At 40.9% G+C, this 13,606-nt stretch overlaps 1 protein-coding gene across 2 annotated transcripts in view; it reads right to left on the bottom strand.

The window, feature by feature from the left end:
* Positions 1 to 13,606, bottom strand: part of crispld1a (cysteine-rich secretory protein LCCL domain containing 1a) — a 68,541-nt gene that overhangs the window by 12,081 nt on the left and 42,854 nt on the right. For both annotated transcript variants that reach the window (XM_062021080.1, XM_062021081.1), the window contains 5 exons: positions 13,432 to 13,550; positions 5,863 to 5,995; positions 5,674 to 5,789; positions 3,513 to 3,613; positions 3,270 to 3,443 (listed from right to left, as the gene is read on the bottom strand). In XM_062021080.1, the coding sequence (XP_061877064.1) occupies positions 3,270 to 3,443; positions 3,513 to 3,613; positions 5,674 to 5,789; positions 5,863 to 5,995; positions 13,432 to 13,550 (643 nt within the window). The remainder of the gene's footprint in view (positions 1 to 3,269; positions 3,444 to 3,512; positions 3,614 to 5,673; positions 5,790 to 5,862; positions 5,996 to 13,431; positions 13,551 to 13,606) is intronic.

The following is a 13,606-nucleotide window of genomic DNA, read 5'->3' as shown; positions in this document are numbered from 1 at the left end:
CTGTGCTAATAAAATGCAAATAAAAAATGCAATTTTGTTACACCTTCATTTACACCAGGGGTGTCAAACTCATTTTCATTGAGGGCCACATCGCAGTTATGGTTGCCCTCAGAGGGCCGCATTTAACAATGAGTAATATATGAATATATATGTATATATAGAATACAATTAACAATTTTTACATAAGCTCCAAAATTATTTTTTTATTTTACTTTAAAAACTGCCATTTTTAGAGTAAAAGCAGTGTTTTTTTTTTACAGCATATAAACACAATGAATAAATGCAATGGAATGGAAAAACAATACCACTGTTTTTAGCGGTAAAATTCAAGCAACAGAGTTGCCGGGTTTTTTTTACCCTGAAATCTTGTTGTTTTAATGTTTTTTTGTTTGTTTTTTTAATGTTTTATTGTTTGTATTTGTTTGTTTTATTTATTATACTGTATATGGGGAAAAAAATAGTACACGTGCCAGCTTTGGCCCCTGGGCCTTGAGTTTAAAACCTGTGATTTACACCAATTAACATAAAGCCATGATGCCCGCATCTTTGCTAACTCTGCCATTAGCGCGCAGCTGAAAGATGGAACCATCCCCTCGTGTCCCAAACAACTGCTGGAAGATGAAGATATAGGGTCCCTTTTTTTTTATTTTGGGTGACCCAGCTTATCTCCTGACCCCACATCTCACGAAAGAATACCCCAACGGCGGAGTCAATCCACAACAACAATACTTTGGGTATTCTCTGTCTAAATTAATCGTTGTAATTGTTGTAAAATGTTCTTTACCGCATTGTCTACTTTCTCATGGCGATTAAAGATTTGATTAATTTATGATGGCTCAGGTGTGATTCACTACAATAGGGCCCCACAGCACACTGGATTCTAGTTAATTGAAATACCACAACACTGGATATTGTTCAAAGGAGATACATTTTAATTTAAAATCTTGCACACAAAACACAGCAAACAAATATAAAATGCACAGCAAACTACTGTATTTACAATGTAGCTCTTTTAAATAACTTCACAGTGAAGTAAAGTCATCTACTGGAGAGCTTGGAGCAGGTGGACGCTCAGGTGGATTATTATTTTTTTTCCTGCGAATGCGTACTAGGTTGCGTTGCGCCGGCGGACGGAGGTGGGCGGGGGTCTTAAATGGTGGCATTGTTGTGTGTGGACACGGATAAGGTTATGTGTGATTTACCCTGAATAACTTAGTGGAAACGGGGCCTAAATTACGTCAGCGGATATCTCCATATATGGGAGAGCTTTGTGCGAGTCCGCGATTGTAGTCCGATGTTGTTGTGAGTAAGTTCCTTATTTTTCGCTATCATCTTGTTGTGGGGCAGACTGGCTTGTATGTGCACATGCATCCTCCGCTGTAGCCTTTTGTAATACAAAGTAGTGTATAATTCAAACTTATATATGTCGGTTGGCCTGATATGGAAGTGCTAAACACTACAACATGGCTGACAGGTGAAAAAATGCAGTCAAAGTGGAGGCACGTAAATACGACCACCCACAAAACAGGCATCCTGAAGAGACATTCAGAAAGCGGCTTTAAGATGGACTGTAAAACATAATCCATGCAACATTTAGACCAAATAATGTTATGTAGACCACAAGTAAGTGTTTTAAATGTAGAAGACACCTCTTAATATAAAAATGTTTACATAACTGACATCACCAACAACTGGCCTGCTGTGGTCATGACAACATTTGGCATGGTGCCAACTGTTGTAGGTCATTGTTGTGTTAAATTACCTGGCCTGAAACATCATGACAAGAGTGGTCAGTACATCATGGAGGATGTGTCAGCTTACAGCCACTAAGCCATTTAAAAAAACAGAGCTCTCTCTCTCTTAACCTGTCTGTCTGTCTGTCTCTGTCTGTCTGTCTGTCTGTCTGTCTGTCTGTCTGTCTGTCTGTCTCTGTCTGTCTGTCTGTCTCTTGCTCTCTCTTTCTCTCTCTCTCTCTGTCTGACTGACTGTCTCTCTCTCTCTCTCTCTCTCTCTCTCTCTCTCTCTCTCTCTCTCTCTCTCTGTCACTCTCTCTCTCATTATCTGTCTGACTGTCTGTCTGTCTGTCTGTCTCTCTCTCTCTCTGTCACTCTCTCTCTTTATCTGTCTGACTGACTGTCTATCTTTCTCTCTCACTCTCTGTCGCTCTCTCTCTCTTTAACTGACTGTCTGTCTGTCTGTCTGTCTGTCTGTCTGTCTGTCTGTCTGTCTGTCTGTCTGTCTGTCTGTCTCTCTCTCTCTCTCTCTCTCTCTCTCTCTCTCTCTCTCTCTCTCTCTCTCTCTCTCTCTCTCTCTCTCTCTCTCTCTCTCTCTCTCTCTCTCAATTCAATTCAATTTAAATTTAAAGGTTTTTTTTGACATGGGAAACATACGTTTACATTGCCAAAGCCAGCATTGAAACACAATGAAATTTTTTTTTTCTCTATCTCTTTATCTGTCTGACTTACTGACTGTCTGTCTGTCTGTCTGTCTGTCTGTCTGTCTGTCTGTCTGTCTGTCTGTCTGTCTGTCTGTCTGTCTGTCTCTCTCTCTCTCTCTCTCTCTCTCTCTCTCTCTCTCTCTCTTTAACTGTCTGTCTGTCTCTCTCTCTCTCTCTATCGTTTTCTCTCGCTCCCTCTTGCTCTCTCTCTCTCTCTCTCTTTAACAGTCTGTCTGTCTGTCTCTCTCGTTTTCTTTCCCTCTCTCTCACTCTTTATCTGTCTGTCTGTCTGTTTCTCTCTCTCTTGTTCTCTCTCTCTCACTTGCTCTCTCTCTCTCTCTTTTTCTCTCTCTCTCTCTCTTTATCTGTCTGACTGTCTGTCTGTCTCTCTCTCTCTCTCTCTCTCCTTCCATCTCCCTCTTTTTCTCTCTCTCCCTCTTGCTCTCTCTCCTTCTCTCTGTCTCTCTCTCTCTGTCTCTCCCTCGGCTGGCCAAAAGCAAACAGGCTTAAAATAAAACAGAGCTCACCCTCTTCTGCCTGCTCGCCACATTGAGACTGTCAGGGCCAGTCAGGGAGATGACAGATAAAGGCTACAGAACATCAAGGCTATTTAGGAATAATTACAAGAATAACATTTCCGGTCAAGGCCAAATTTGTTAGCCGTTTTTGCTCGCTCAGCACTTAAAAAAAGCCACTCATAAAATTTGACCCATTTTTTTTTTCTACAATACTTTATCACCACTCCCAAGCCTAGAACAGATCAGCCTCATCTTTTTTTTTCTTGAAAGAAAAAGAAACTAGACCCAAAATAAACAGTCAAATGGCAGCTTACACATCTGCTGTGTGTTGACCACTTCATTCTTTGGCAGGACCACTGTGGGGGGCTTGGTGGGGGCAGGAACAGGAAGACTGGGAGTCTCAGGTTTGGAAACCCGAGGCCGGATCTTCTGCTCGGGCTCAATAAAGTTGTTTTCTTCTCTTTCCTCTGGTAGGTTGTTGTCTAGCCCTTAAAACAAAGTCAAATCAATAACAATCACTTTTTCATCTTAGGAGCATGTAATGCGGCCCCACGTACCTTTGTAGCAGAGGTTGTCTCTGCAGCCGCCTCCATAGCTGGGAGGACATGCGGAACAGGGTGTACCGTGTTTGTACGGTGCATAACCCAACCAGTTTCCTCTTTTTAGGACACATAACAGTCTTATTAAAGGCTCAGTTCGAAGCTTCATTTTACAGTCAGCGTAATGCAAAGTAACTGCACTACACTTCCAATCCAGCAGGTGTCAGTAAAAAAAGAACACCAATGATAGCCAACAACAACTGTTAAGGCAAAGTGTATGGCAGCCATTTCTTGGTTCTGTGGTCAGACTAACCGCTGCACAGTTATTGTGGTTTTTGGCTTTCCCCCAAGTCGGTGAGGTAAATAAATGGCCCTGCAACTAAATTTAGAGTGAAACACAGTGGCCTTCTTGAAGACCTCTTGTTCCTAGTGTTGAAAAGCACAATTAGTTCAGTAAAGGTCCCATTTCGATTGTTTTTTTATTGTCTCAGAGGTCCCACAATAGTTTATCTAAAGTGTTTTTTAAATTAGTTTCGTTAGTTGAGTGTAAAAGTGCTTTTGGTCATTTATTGTCTGGACCGTTGATGCTAATGAGCTGTCTCTGACAGAGAGTGTCGCTACATGAAGCACTATTGTGCACGTACTGTACACTGTAAAGCTACACTTGTCAAACACAACAAATGCTACATGGGATGGTTATTGTTTATATTAACAGTCAGATACTAGTACAAAAGTGGTACCGGTACTTTAAAAAGACGGTGCCCATACTTAAAAGATGCCCGAACCGGGAAAAAAAATAGAAAACATGCACATTTGTGTTGAGTTGAACACAGTAGTTTTAATTGAAATAACTAACAAATGATAACTAAATAACAGATTAAAAAATAAGAAATCAAATCTACAACAAATTGTCATAATTATTGCAGCAAAACAGAATGTAGAGATGGGCAAAAACTGACTTGGTTGGGTTCAAATGTTTGAGGCTCATAATTCTGGGGTTTCCTGAATGCAACCTTGTCCGCTGTAACCGTCACTGGTGTATAATGAGGACCTGCTGTGTTGTTGTGGCTATATTGGCTAGCGTTACGCCGCCGTTATGAGGGCTGCTGTTGGTGTCTGAGTCCACATTCGTTTAGCACCAGCTGTCTGGTTACTTCAGTTTACGTTGCCATCGGTGCCATTATGGGGAGGGCACAAACATTAGCAACACTAGCATAGCTATGTGCATCACTTTTTCCACATTTGGTTATGTTACTGCCTTATTTCCTAAAATGGAATACATTCATTTTTGTCCTTAAAATTCTACACACAATACCCCATAATAACAATGTGAGAACGTTTTTTTTTTTTTTTTTAGAAGTTTTTGCAAATGTATTAAAAATAAAAAACTAAGAACTTCCATGTGTATGTGAGCTCTAAATTGTTCTACACTTCCATCTTAATAGCAACATCAGGCTAGTTTAGCCTATTTACTGAAAAAATAAGAAAACAATTAGGATAATTAGCATGTCTTAATGCTTTACTTTAAGATGTATCACAAAGCCTGTTTATCTATTAATTTTTTAAAAAGGGACAAGCGATAGAAAATGGATGGATGGATGGATAAAGGTGTACTTTGTGAAGTGGTGGGCGCATACATCTAATCATCTCCTCTCGCTAAGGCAGGTCAGAGGCGGTATAATGTCCATTTGTGTTTATGATGTTATTAAAACCTGGCATTTAAAACTGAGCGTTTCCACTCCTAAAAGGGGATCTAACAAGTGAGGAAGATAATAGATATTTCTTACATTAGCTGTTCAGAGAGAGGCTTTTTTAACACAATTACAGTTTTTCATTTGGCATAATATGGGACTTTTAATTCAAAAAATACATTAGAGCGTAAATGTGTGGTGCAGATCTAAAATAAGGTGCCGACCGATTATTTTTTAAAAATTTTATTTCTATACTTATTTATACTGTTTTTGTACTGTTACAGTCAATCGGTCAATTTGTCTATTTTTTAATGCTATTACAATCTGCTTGCATTAGGGGACAATTGAGAGAAGTGACACAGCAGATCCAGCCGATGGCGCTGTGGTGAACTGCATTCCGTGTAGAGTAAACTGCAACATGCGCTATAGCCTTTATATCTGCCATGCATTTGGGAAAGAGCAGCATTTTAAACAATGCAGGGACTTACTTTGGCGAATAGTTGCACACCAGATACACGGCTTTGGCCCAAATCTGTCCCCATACGTTCATATTGTAGCACATGTTGACTGCACAGCCAACCCGGCTGCTGGTGGCCCACACCAACTAGAATTTGATATCGACCATTAAAATAAACACCTCAAAAAGTGTTTCCCGACCCAGATGTATCCGTTCTTACCTGGGTGTAATGTGTGCAAACTGGGCCAGAGCATCGTAACGGGCAATAGGGGTTACACTCCTGAGGGTAGGGGTAGGAGTAGTCTTTCACTTCATCATACCAGGCTTGTACATGGAAGGTGGGGGGTCGATACCTGCAGGGATTTGGCACGGCATTATCAAAAAAAAAACAATGCTGGCTAGGCATTAAATCAAAATAGTGTTGTTTTTCTTTTTCTACTCTGGCATGTTTTATACATAACACAGAGCAGTGATTCAATTGAGATGAATGTGTATACTTACTGTAGACTCATAATTCATAAAGTGCTGTTTGTTTTTGCATCAATTTATTTAGAGTTCATGTCTAATTTGCTGTTTGAACAGCATGGTGGGTGTGGCTTGACAGTTATTTTTTGCCTAGCAACTAAACAAAGCTGAATGGTTGGTACTCAATAAAGTTTTCTTCTTAATTATTTGTTGAAATAAAAGTTCTGTAGTTTTTAAGAATGTTCACCAGGTTCAACAATGTAAATATAAAATACATAAATGCAATTTATAACTATTATGGATACTAAAAAAATGGAAGCAAATCAAAATTGCTATTTTAATTGATTACCATATGTATTTATTTTTATACATACAGTATATGTCTATGAATATATATATATATATATATATATATATATATATATATATATATATATATATATATATATATATATATATATATATATATATATATATATATAAATATATATATATATATATATATATATATATATATATATATATATATATATATATATATATATATATATATATATATATATATATATATATATATATATATATATATATATAAACCCCGTTTCCATATGAGTTGGGAAATTGTGTTAGATGTAAATATAAACGTAATACAATGATTTGCAAATCATTTTCAACCCATATTCAGTTGAATATGCTACAAAGACAACATATTTGATGTTCAAACTGATAAACATTTTTTATTTTGCACATAATCATTAACTTTAGAATTTGATGCCAGCAACACGTGACAAAGAAGTTGGGAAAGGTGGCAATAAATACTGATAAAGTTGAGGAATGCTCATCAAACACTTATTTGGAACATCCCACAGGTGAACAGGCAAATTGGGAACAGGTGGGTGCCATGATTGGGTATAAAAGTAGATTCCATGAAATGCTCAGTCATTCATAAACAAGGATGGGGCGAGGGTCACCACTTTGTCAACAAATGCGTGAGCAAATTGTTGAACAGTTTAAGAAAAACCTTTCTCAACCAGCTATTGCAAGGAATGTAGGGATTTCACCATCTACGGTCCGTAATATCATCAAAGGGTTCAGAGAATCTGGAGAAATCACTCAGGCTGTACTGCATCAACAAGCGACATCAGTGTGTAAAGGATATCACTACATGGGCTCAGGAACACTTCAAAAACTCACTGTCAGTAATTACAGTTGGTCGCTACATCTGTAAGTGCAAGTTAAAACTCTCCTATGCAAGGCGAAAACCGTTTATCAACAACACCCAGAAACGCCGTCGGCTTCGCTGGGCCTGAGCTCATCTAAGATGGACTGATACAAAGTGGAAAAGTGTTCTGTGGTCTGACGAGTCCACATTTCAAATTGTTTTTGGAAACTGTGGACGTCGTGTCCTCCGGACCAAAGAGGAAAAGAACCATCCGGATTGTTATAGGCGCAAAGTTGAAAAGCCAGCATCTGTGATGGTATGGGGATGTATTAGTGCCCAAGACTTGGGTAACTTACACATCTGTGAAGGCGCCATTAATGCTGAAAGGTACATACAGGTTTTGGAGCAACAAATGTTGCCATCTAAGCAACGTTACCATGGACGCCCCTGCTTATTTCAGCAAGACAATGCCAAGCCACGTGTTACATCAACGTGGCTTCATAGTAAAAGAGTGCGGGTACTAGACTGGCCTGCCTGTAGTCCAGACCTGTCTCCCATTGAAAATGTGTGGCACATTATGAAGCCTAAAATACCACAACGCAGACCCCCGGACTGTTGAACAACTTAAGCTGTACATCAAGCAAGAATGGGAAAGAATTCCACCTGAGAAGCTTAAAAAATGTGTCTCCTCAGTTCCCAAAAGTTTACTAAGTGTTGTTCAAAGGAAAGGCAATGTAACACACTGGTGAACATGCCCTTTCCCAACTACTTTGGCACGTGTTGCAGCCATGAAATTCTAAGTTAATTATTATTTGCAAAAATAAAATAAAGTTTATGAGTTTGAACATCAAATATCTTGTCTTTGTAGTGCATTCAATTGAATATGGGTTGAAAAGAATTTGCAAATCATTGTATTCCGTTTATATTTACATCTAACACAATTTCCCAACTCATATGGAAACGGGGTTTGTATATATATATATATATATATATATATATATATATATATATATATATATATATATATATATATATATATATATATATATATATATATATATATATATACACAGGTATATACAGTATATGTCTATGAATATATATATATATATATATATTAATAGACATATGTATGTATAAAAAATAAATAAATATGGTTTGCAATTCATTTCTTTAAGAATCAATTTCCTGATTCAAAACACAACTATTAATATCATAATTATTATTATTATTATTATTATTATTGTAATTATTTTCATTATTTTTGTTGATACTGTTACTTTTATTTATTTTAGTTTTTTGTTTTTTAGTACTGTATTTGTATGTCTTCTCAATTGCTTTGTATATTTCTATCATACATATTGTAAAGCTGGGATTGTGTTGGAGTTGGGATTGCTCTATTTTCTTCTATTAAATTAAAATTGAATTAAATTATGTGATTTTTGTCAACAACATTATAAAAATAACATTTTTAAAAAGATGCATACGTCAGCAGCCAAGAGGAGCTTTTGTATGTGACGTGTAACCTGTTTTGAAAAGGTAGCGTCTCCCAAGTCAAACAGGTCCTAGGTGAGGGACCAGACAAAAAGCAACTTGAAGACCTCTATGGAAAGTCCAATTCAAGGACCCAGATTTCCCTCTTCTCGATACGGGTCACTGGGGCCCCCCTTTTGAGCCAGGCCCAGAGGTGGGGCTCAATGGCGAGCGCCTGGTGGCCGGGCCTGTCGCCATGGGGACCAGCCGGGCACGGCCTGCAAAGGTAGAGTGCGTCCCCCCTCCGATGGGCCCACCACTGATAGGAGGGGGGCATGGAGGTTAGGTGCAGTGTGATCTGGGCGGAAGCCGAAGGCTGGCCATTGGCGGTCCGATCCTCGGCTAGAGAAGCTAGCTCTTGTAACATGAAACGTCACCTCGCTATAGGGGATGGAGCCTGGGCAGGTGCGCTAGGTGGAGAAGTTCTGGCTAGATATAGTCGGACTCACTTCAGCAAGGGCACTTCAACCAGTCCTCTCGAGAGGGGATGGATTCTCTTCCTCTCTGGCGTTGCAACAGTGAGAGACGACAGGCTGGTGTGGCTATTCTTGTTGCCCGTCGGCTCAGAGCCTGTACTTTGAAGTTTAACCCAGTTGACGAGAGGGTAGCTTCCCTCCGTCTTTGGGTGGAAGGACGGTCTTGACAGTGCACTGCTTCCCCCTCCTGAGGCGGCGATTGGTGGTCCAGAATCGCTTCAGGAAGTCGTTTTCCATGGCTTCGCCAAACTCTCCCAAAATCCTAGTTTTTGCCTCTGCGACTGCCCTTTTTAGATTCTCTCGAGAGAGTACTGGATAGTGCTACAGTGAAACCTGGAGAGGCGTGATTGGGAAGAACGGCTTCCCGGATCTGAACCCAAGTGATATTTTGCTATTGGACTTTTGTCCTTGTCACAGATTATCCTTAACAAACACCATGTTCAAACATAAGGGTGTCAATATGGGCACTTGGCACCAGGACACCCAGGGTTGCAGTTTGATGATCGGCTTTGTAGTTGAACCATCGGATTTGTGGTCTCATGTTTTGGACACTCGGGTGAAGAGAGGGGCGGAGCTTTATACTGTTCGTCACCTGGTGGTGAGTTGGCTCCGATGGTAGGGGAGGATGCCGGTCAGACCTGGCAGACCTAAACACATTATGTGGGTCTGCTTGGAACGTCTTGCAGAGTCTCCCATCAGAGAGAGTTTCAATTCCCACCTCCGGAAGAACGTTGAACATGTCACGATGGAGGCGCTGGACACTGAGTCCGAGTGGACTATTGTCGAGGCGTCTGATCGGAGCTGTGGCCGCAAGGTGGTTTGTGTCTGCGTGGTAGTAATCCCAGAACCCGCTGGGGGACACAAGCAGTGAGGAATGCCACCAAGCTGAAGAAAGAGTCCTATCGGCTCCTTTTGGCTCATAAGACCACAGAGGCAGCGGACAGGTACCGACAGTCCAAGTGGCGCGCGGCTTCGGAGGTCGCAGAGGCTAAAACTTGGATATGGGAGGAGTTCGGGGAAGCCATGGAAAACTACTTCGAAGTGATTCTGGACCACCAATCGTCGCCTCAGGAGGGGGAAGCAGTGCACTATCAACACTGTATATGGTGGGGGATGGAGTGCTGCTGACCTGAACTCAGGACGTTGTGGATCGGTGGAGGCAATACTTCGAAGACCTCCTCAATCCCACCTACACTTCTTCCTATGAGGAAGCAGAGCCTGGGAAATTTGTGTTGGGCTCTCCTATTTCTGGGGTTGAGGTTGCCGAGGTAGTTAAAAAACTCCTTGGTGGCAGGTCGTTGGGGGTGGATGAGATCCGCCTTGAGTACCTTAAGGCTCTGGATGCTGTGGGGCTGTGTTGTTGACAACACAACACTGGTGGATTTTTGCGTGTACTTCGAGGGTGGTGCCTCTGGATTGGCAGACCGGAGTGGTGGTCCCTCTCTTTAAGAAGGGTAACCGGAGGGTGTGTTTCAACTATCATGGGATCACACTCTTCAGGCTATGCTGGTCGTACCTCAGATTCAGGAGGAGCTGTGTGGTTTTCGATCTGGTCGTGGAACTGTGAATCAGCTCTATACTCTCGGCAGGGTTCTTGAGGGTGCGTGGGAATTTGACCCAACCAGTCAACATGTGCTTTGTGGGCTTGGAGAAGGTCTTCGACCATGTCCCTCAGGAAATCTTGTAGGGAGTGCTCAGGGAGTATGGGGTATCGGACCGTCTGATTGTGGCAGTCCGCTCCCTGTATGATCAGTGTTAGAGCTTGGTCCACGTAGCTGGCAGTAAGTCGGATTTGTTTCCAGTGAGGGTTGGACTTCGCCAGGGCTGCCCTTTGTCACCAATTCTGTTCATAACTTATATAGACAGAATTTCTAGGTGCAGTCAGGGCGTCCGGTTAGGTGGATGTAGGATTATGGCCCCTGCTTTTTGCAGTTGATGTGGTCCTGATGGCTTAATTTGGCCAGGATCTTTGGCTCTAACTGGATCATTTCTCAGCCGAGTGTGAGAATCAGCACCCCCAAGTCTGAGTCCATGGTTCTCGCTCAGAAAAGGATGGAGTGTCATCTCCGTCTCCGTGGCGAAGAAGGGGCTGACCCGGAAGGTCATGGGTGAATTGATCACGGGTACAAGCGGCCGAAATGACTTTGTGTATCTGGTCAGGATGCCCACGCCTTCCTGGGGCATGTCCGACCGGTAGGAGGCCACGGGGAAGGCTCAAGACACATTGGGGAGACTATGTCTCCCAGCTGCCCTGGGAATTCCCCGAGATCCCACGGGAGAAGTTAGACGAATTAGCCGAGGAGAGGCAAGTCTGGACTTCCCTGCATAGGTTGCTGCCCCTTTGCTACACGACCTCGGATAAAACGGAAGAAGGTGGATGGATGGATTGTGTCACTCCTTATCCAAACATTCCAAAAAACCCACACAAATTAATAAACATTCACAAACTAGTCTTGTCCCTGGGTTTTCACTCAGTCCTATTACCTAAGCACAAATATTTGGAATATTCCATAAGTCACATGGTCTATAGGAAGTTGCATCATTCAGCCATTGGAAAGGCCAAACTAAGTTTAGTCAGCACAATCCTGATACCTATTTTTTGTTTTTTTGTTGAATGTGCTTAGTGTCCATATGCTATTATCATGATTGCCATTTGTTTATATTTCATGGATTTGCTCATTTTGTGCTAAAACTCACTCCTGTTACTTTAAGTCTTTTGCTTAGAAATATTGTGCAACAATAAGATAACGTTGCTTGAATTGGGAAAATACACACTTTGAGCAGTTCAATGTGTGTATTATCAGATGTCAAGTTGTTAAAAGATAGAAAAAGGTTTATTGTGATAAACTTGCAACAATTAAATGGTGCTGATATAGAGGAATAGCCCACAAATTGTAGGTGGGCATGTACAATATGTGTTGACACATAATACACTGAATGCTGCATTTATTTATGTGCAGGATTTCTGGAATAATTAATAATAGTTCATAAAATGCCAAGCACTTCAGTTATGTGTTTCTGTTTGCTTCCGCTTCGAACGACACAAAACAGCTAATTCGCTGTCTTGGGAGTAGAGTGGTTATTGGAAGTGCCAGCGAGCAAACAGGAAACGCTAACACAGAAACCAAACATCCTCGCCATTTTTACTTTGCCACCCTTGAGGAAAGGCAGAGTAAGCATTGCCAGAATTATCCAATTAACACTTGGCTTTCTTGCCGACCCAGTATATAAAAAAAACGTTTAAATGCAGCATTTTGACTCGAACACTTTATTTGAATGAGATGTTCCTTTAGTTTGCCAGCTATGGGCTGTTACATAATGGCTACATCAATAGTTCAGTGTATGCATAATCATTTTGTCAGAGAGGCTACTGGGGGCTATGTGAGGGCCCTTGCGGGCTGTGGGCCCTTAGAATTGTCAACAGCTTCCCCCCTTATACGAGGCCCTGATTCACAAATGCTCTTAATGTGCAGGAGTAAATGTGTTGGAACATAAATGAATGTTTCAGATAGATGAACACGTTTCAAGAGTAAAACGTACACAGGGAATGTCTGCAACTTGTAGACGACAAAGCAGACGGCGGAAAATAAGGAAGCCTTTGGTGGTGTTTCTTTCTGTGATTATAATTAATTATCACCATTATGTATTAAAACAGTGCAGTAATTTTAAAATGAGTTCTGAGTATGTGCTTTTACTCCCATCTAGAGTCTACGTTTAAGTCTGTGTGGAATAAAACGAGTAAAACATCAATGCAGTGTTTGTTTTCCAAATTGTGTTGAAATCCTGTTCTTTTTTAGGTCAGGGTTACAAGAAATCAGTAAATCAGTGTTATTTAAAAAAGCCTAAAATAAATAATTAAATTGATAATATAAAAAAAATACATCCTGGACTGACCGCATAGTGACGACATTTTTATATTGTGTTAAATTATATGTATATGTTTGTTATTGGGGTCGTAGTTTGCATTAGTGAAGAAGAGCATCACAGCATATTCAATATTGTGCACTTCTCAGGTCCCTAAATATGCTGACTTAAAATTTTACATCAGTACTGGCGCAGTATATTTTTTACACCACTGCAAACTACAACCGCAATAATAAAAATGAGTCATGCATGTTTATTGTCTATTAAAAAAATATAAGGATTTATTTACCTCCCCCAGTGAGCTCCCAGATTTTGTCCGATCTGGGGCAGTAAGCTTGCAGGGCCGTGCTCCCACAGACAGGTCTCGGCCCACTCTTCTGCCGTGCGCTCCAACTCAGTGTCCCATTGCTGAACAAAGCGAGGAAGCGCAGACACAAAAGCATTATTAGAATTATACAACCTAT

This window comes from Entelurus aequoreus, linkage group LG15 (genome assembly GCF_033978785.1).
Source record: "Entelurus aequoreus isolate RoL-2023_Sb linkage group LG15, RoL_Eaeq_v1.1, whole genome shotgun sequence".
NCBI classification, from domain to species: Eukaryota; Metazoa; Chordata; class Actinopteri; order Syngnathiformes; family Syngnathidae; genus Entelurus; species Entelurus aequoreus.
This window is presented reverse-complemented; position numbering and strand designations above follow the sequence as displayed.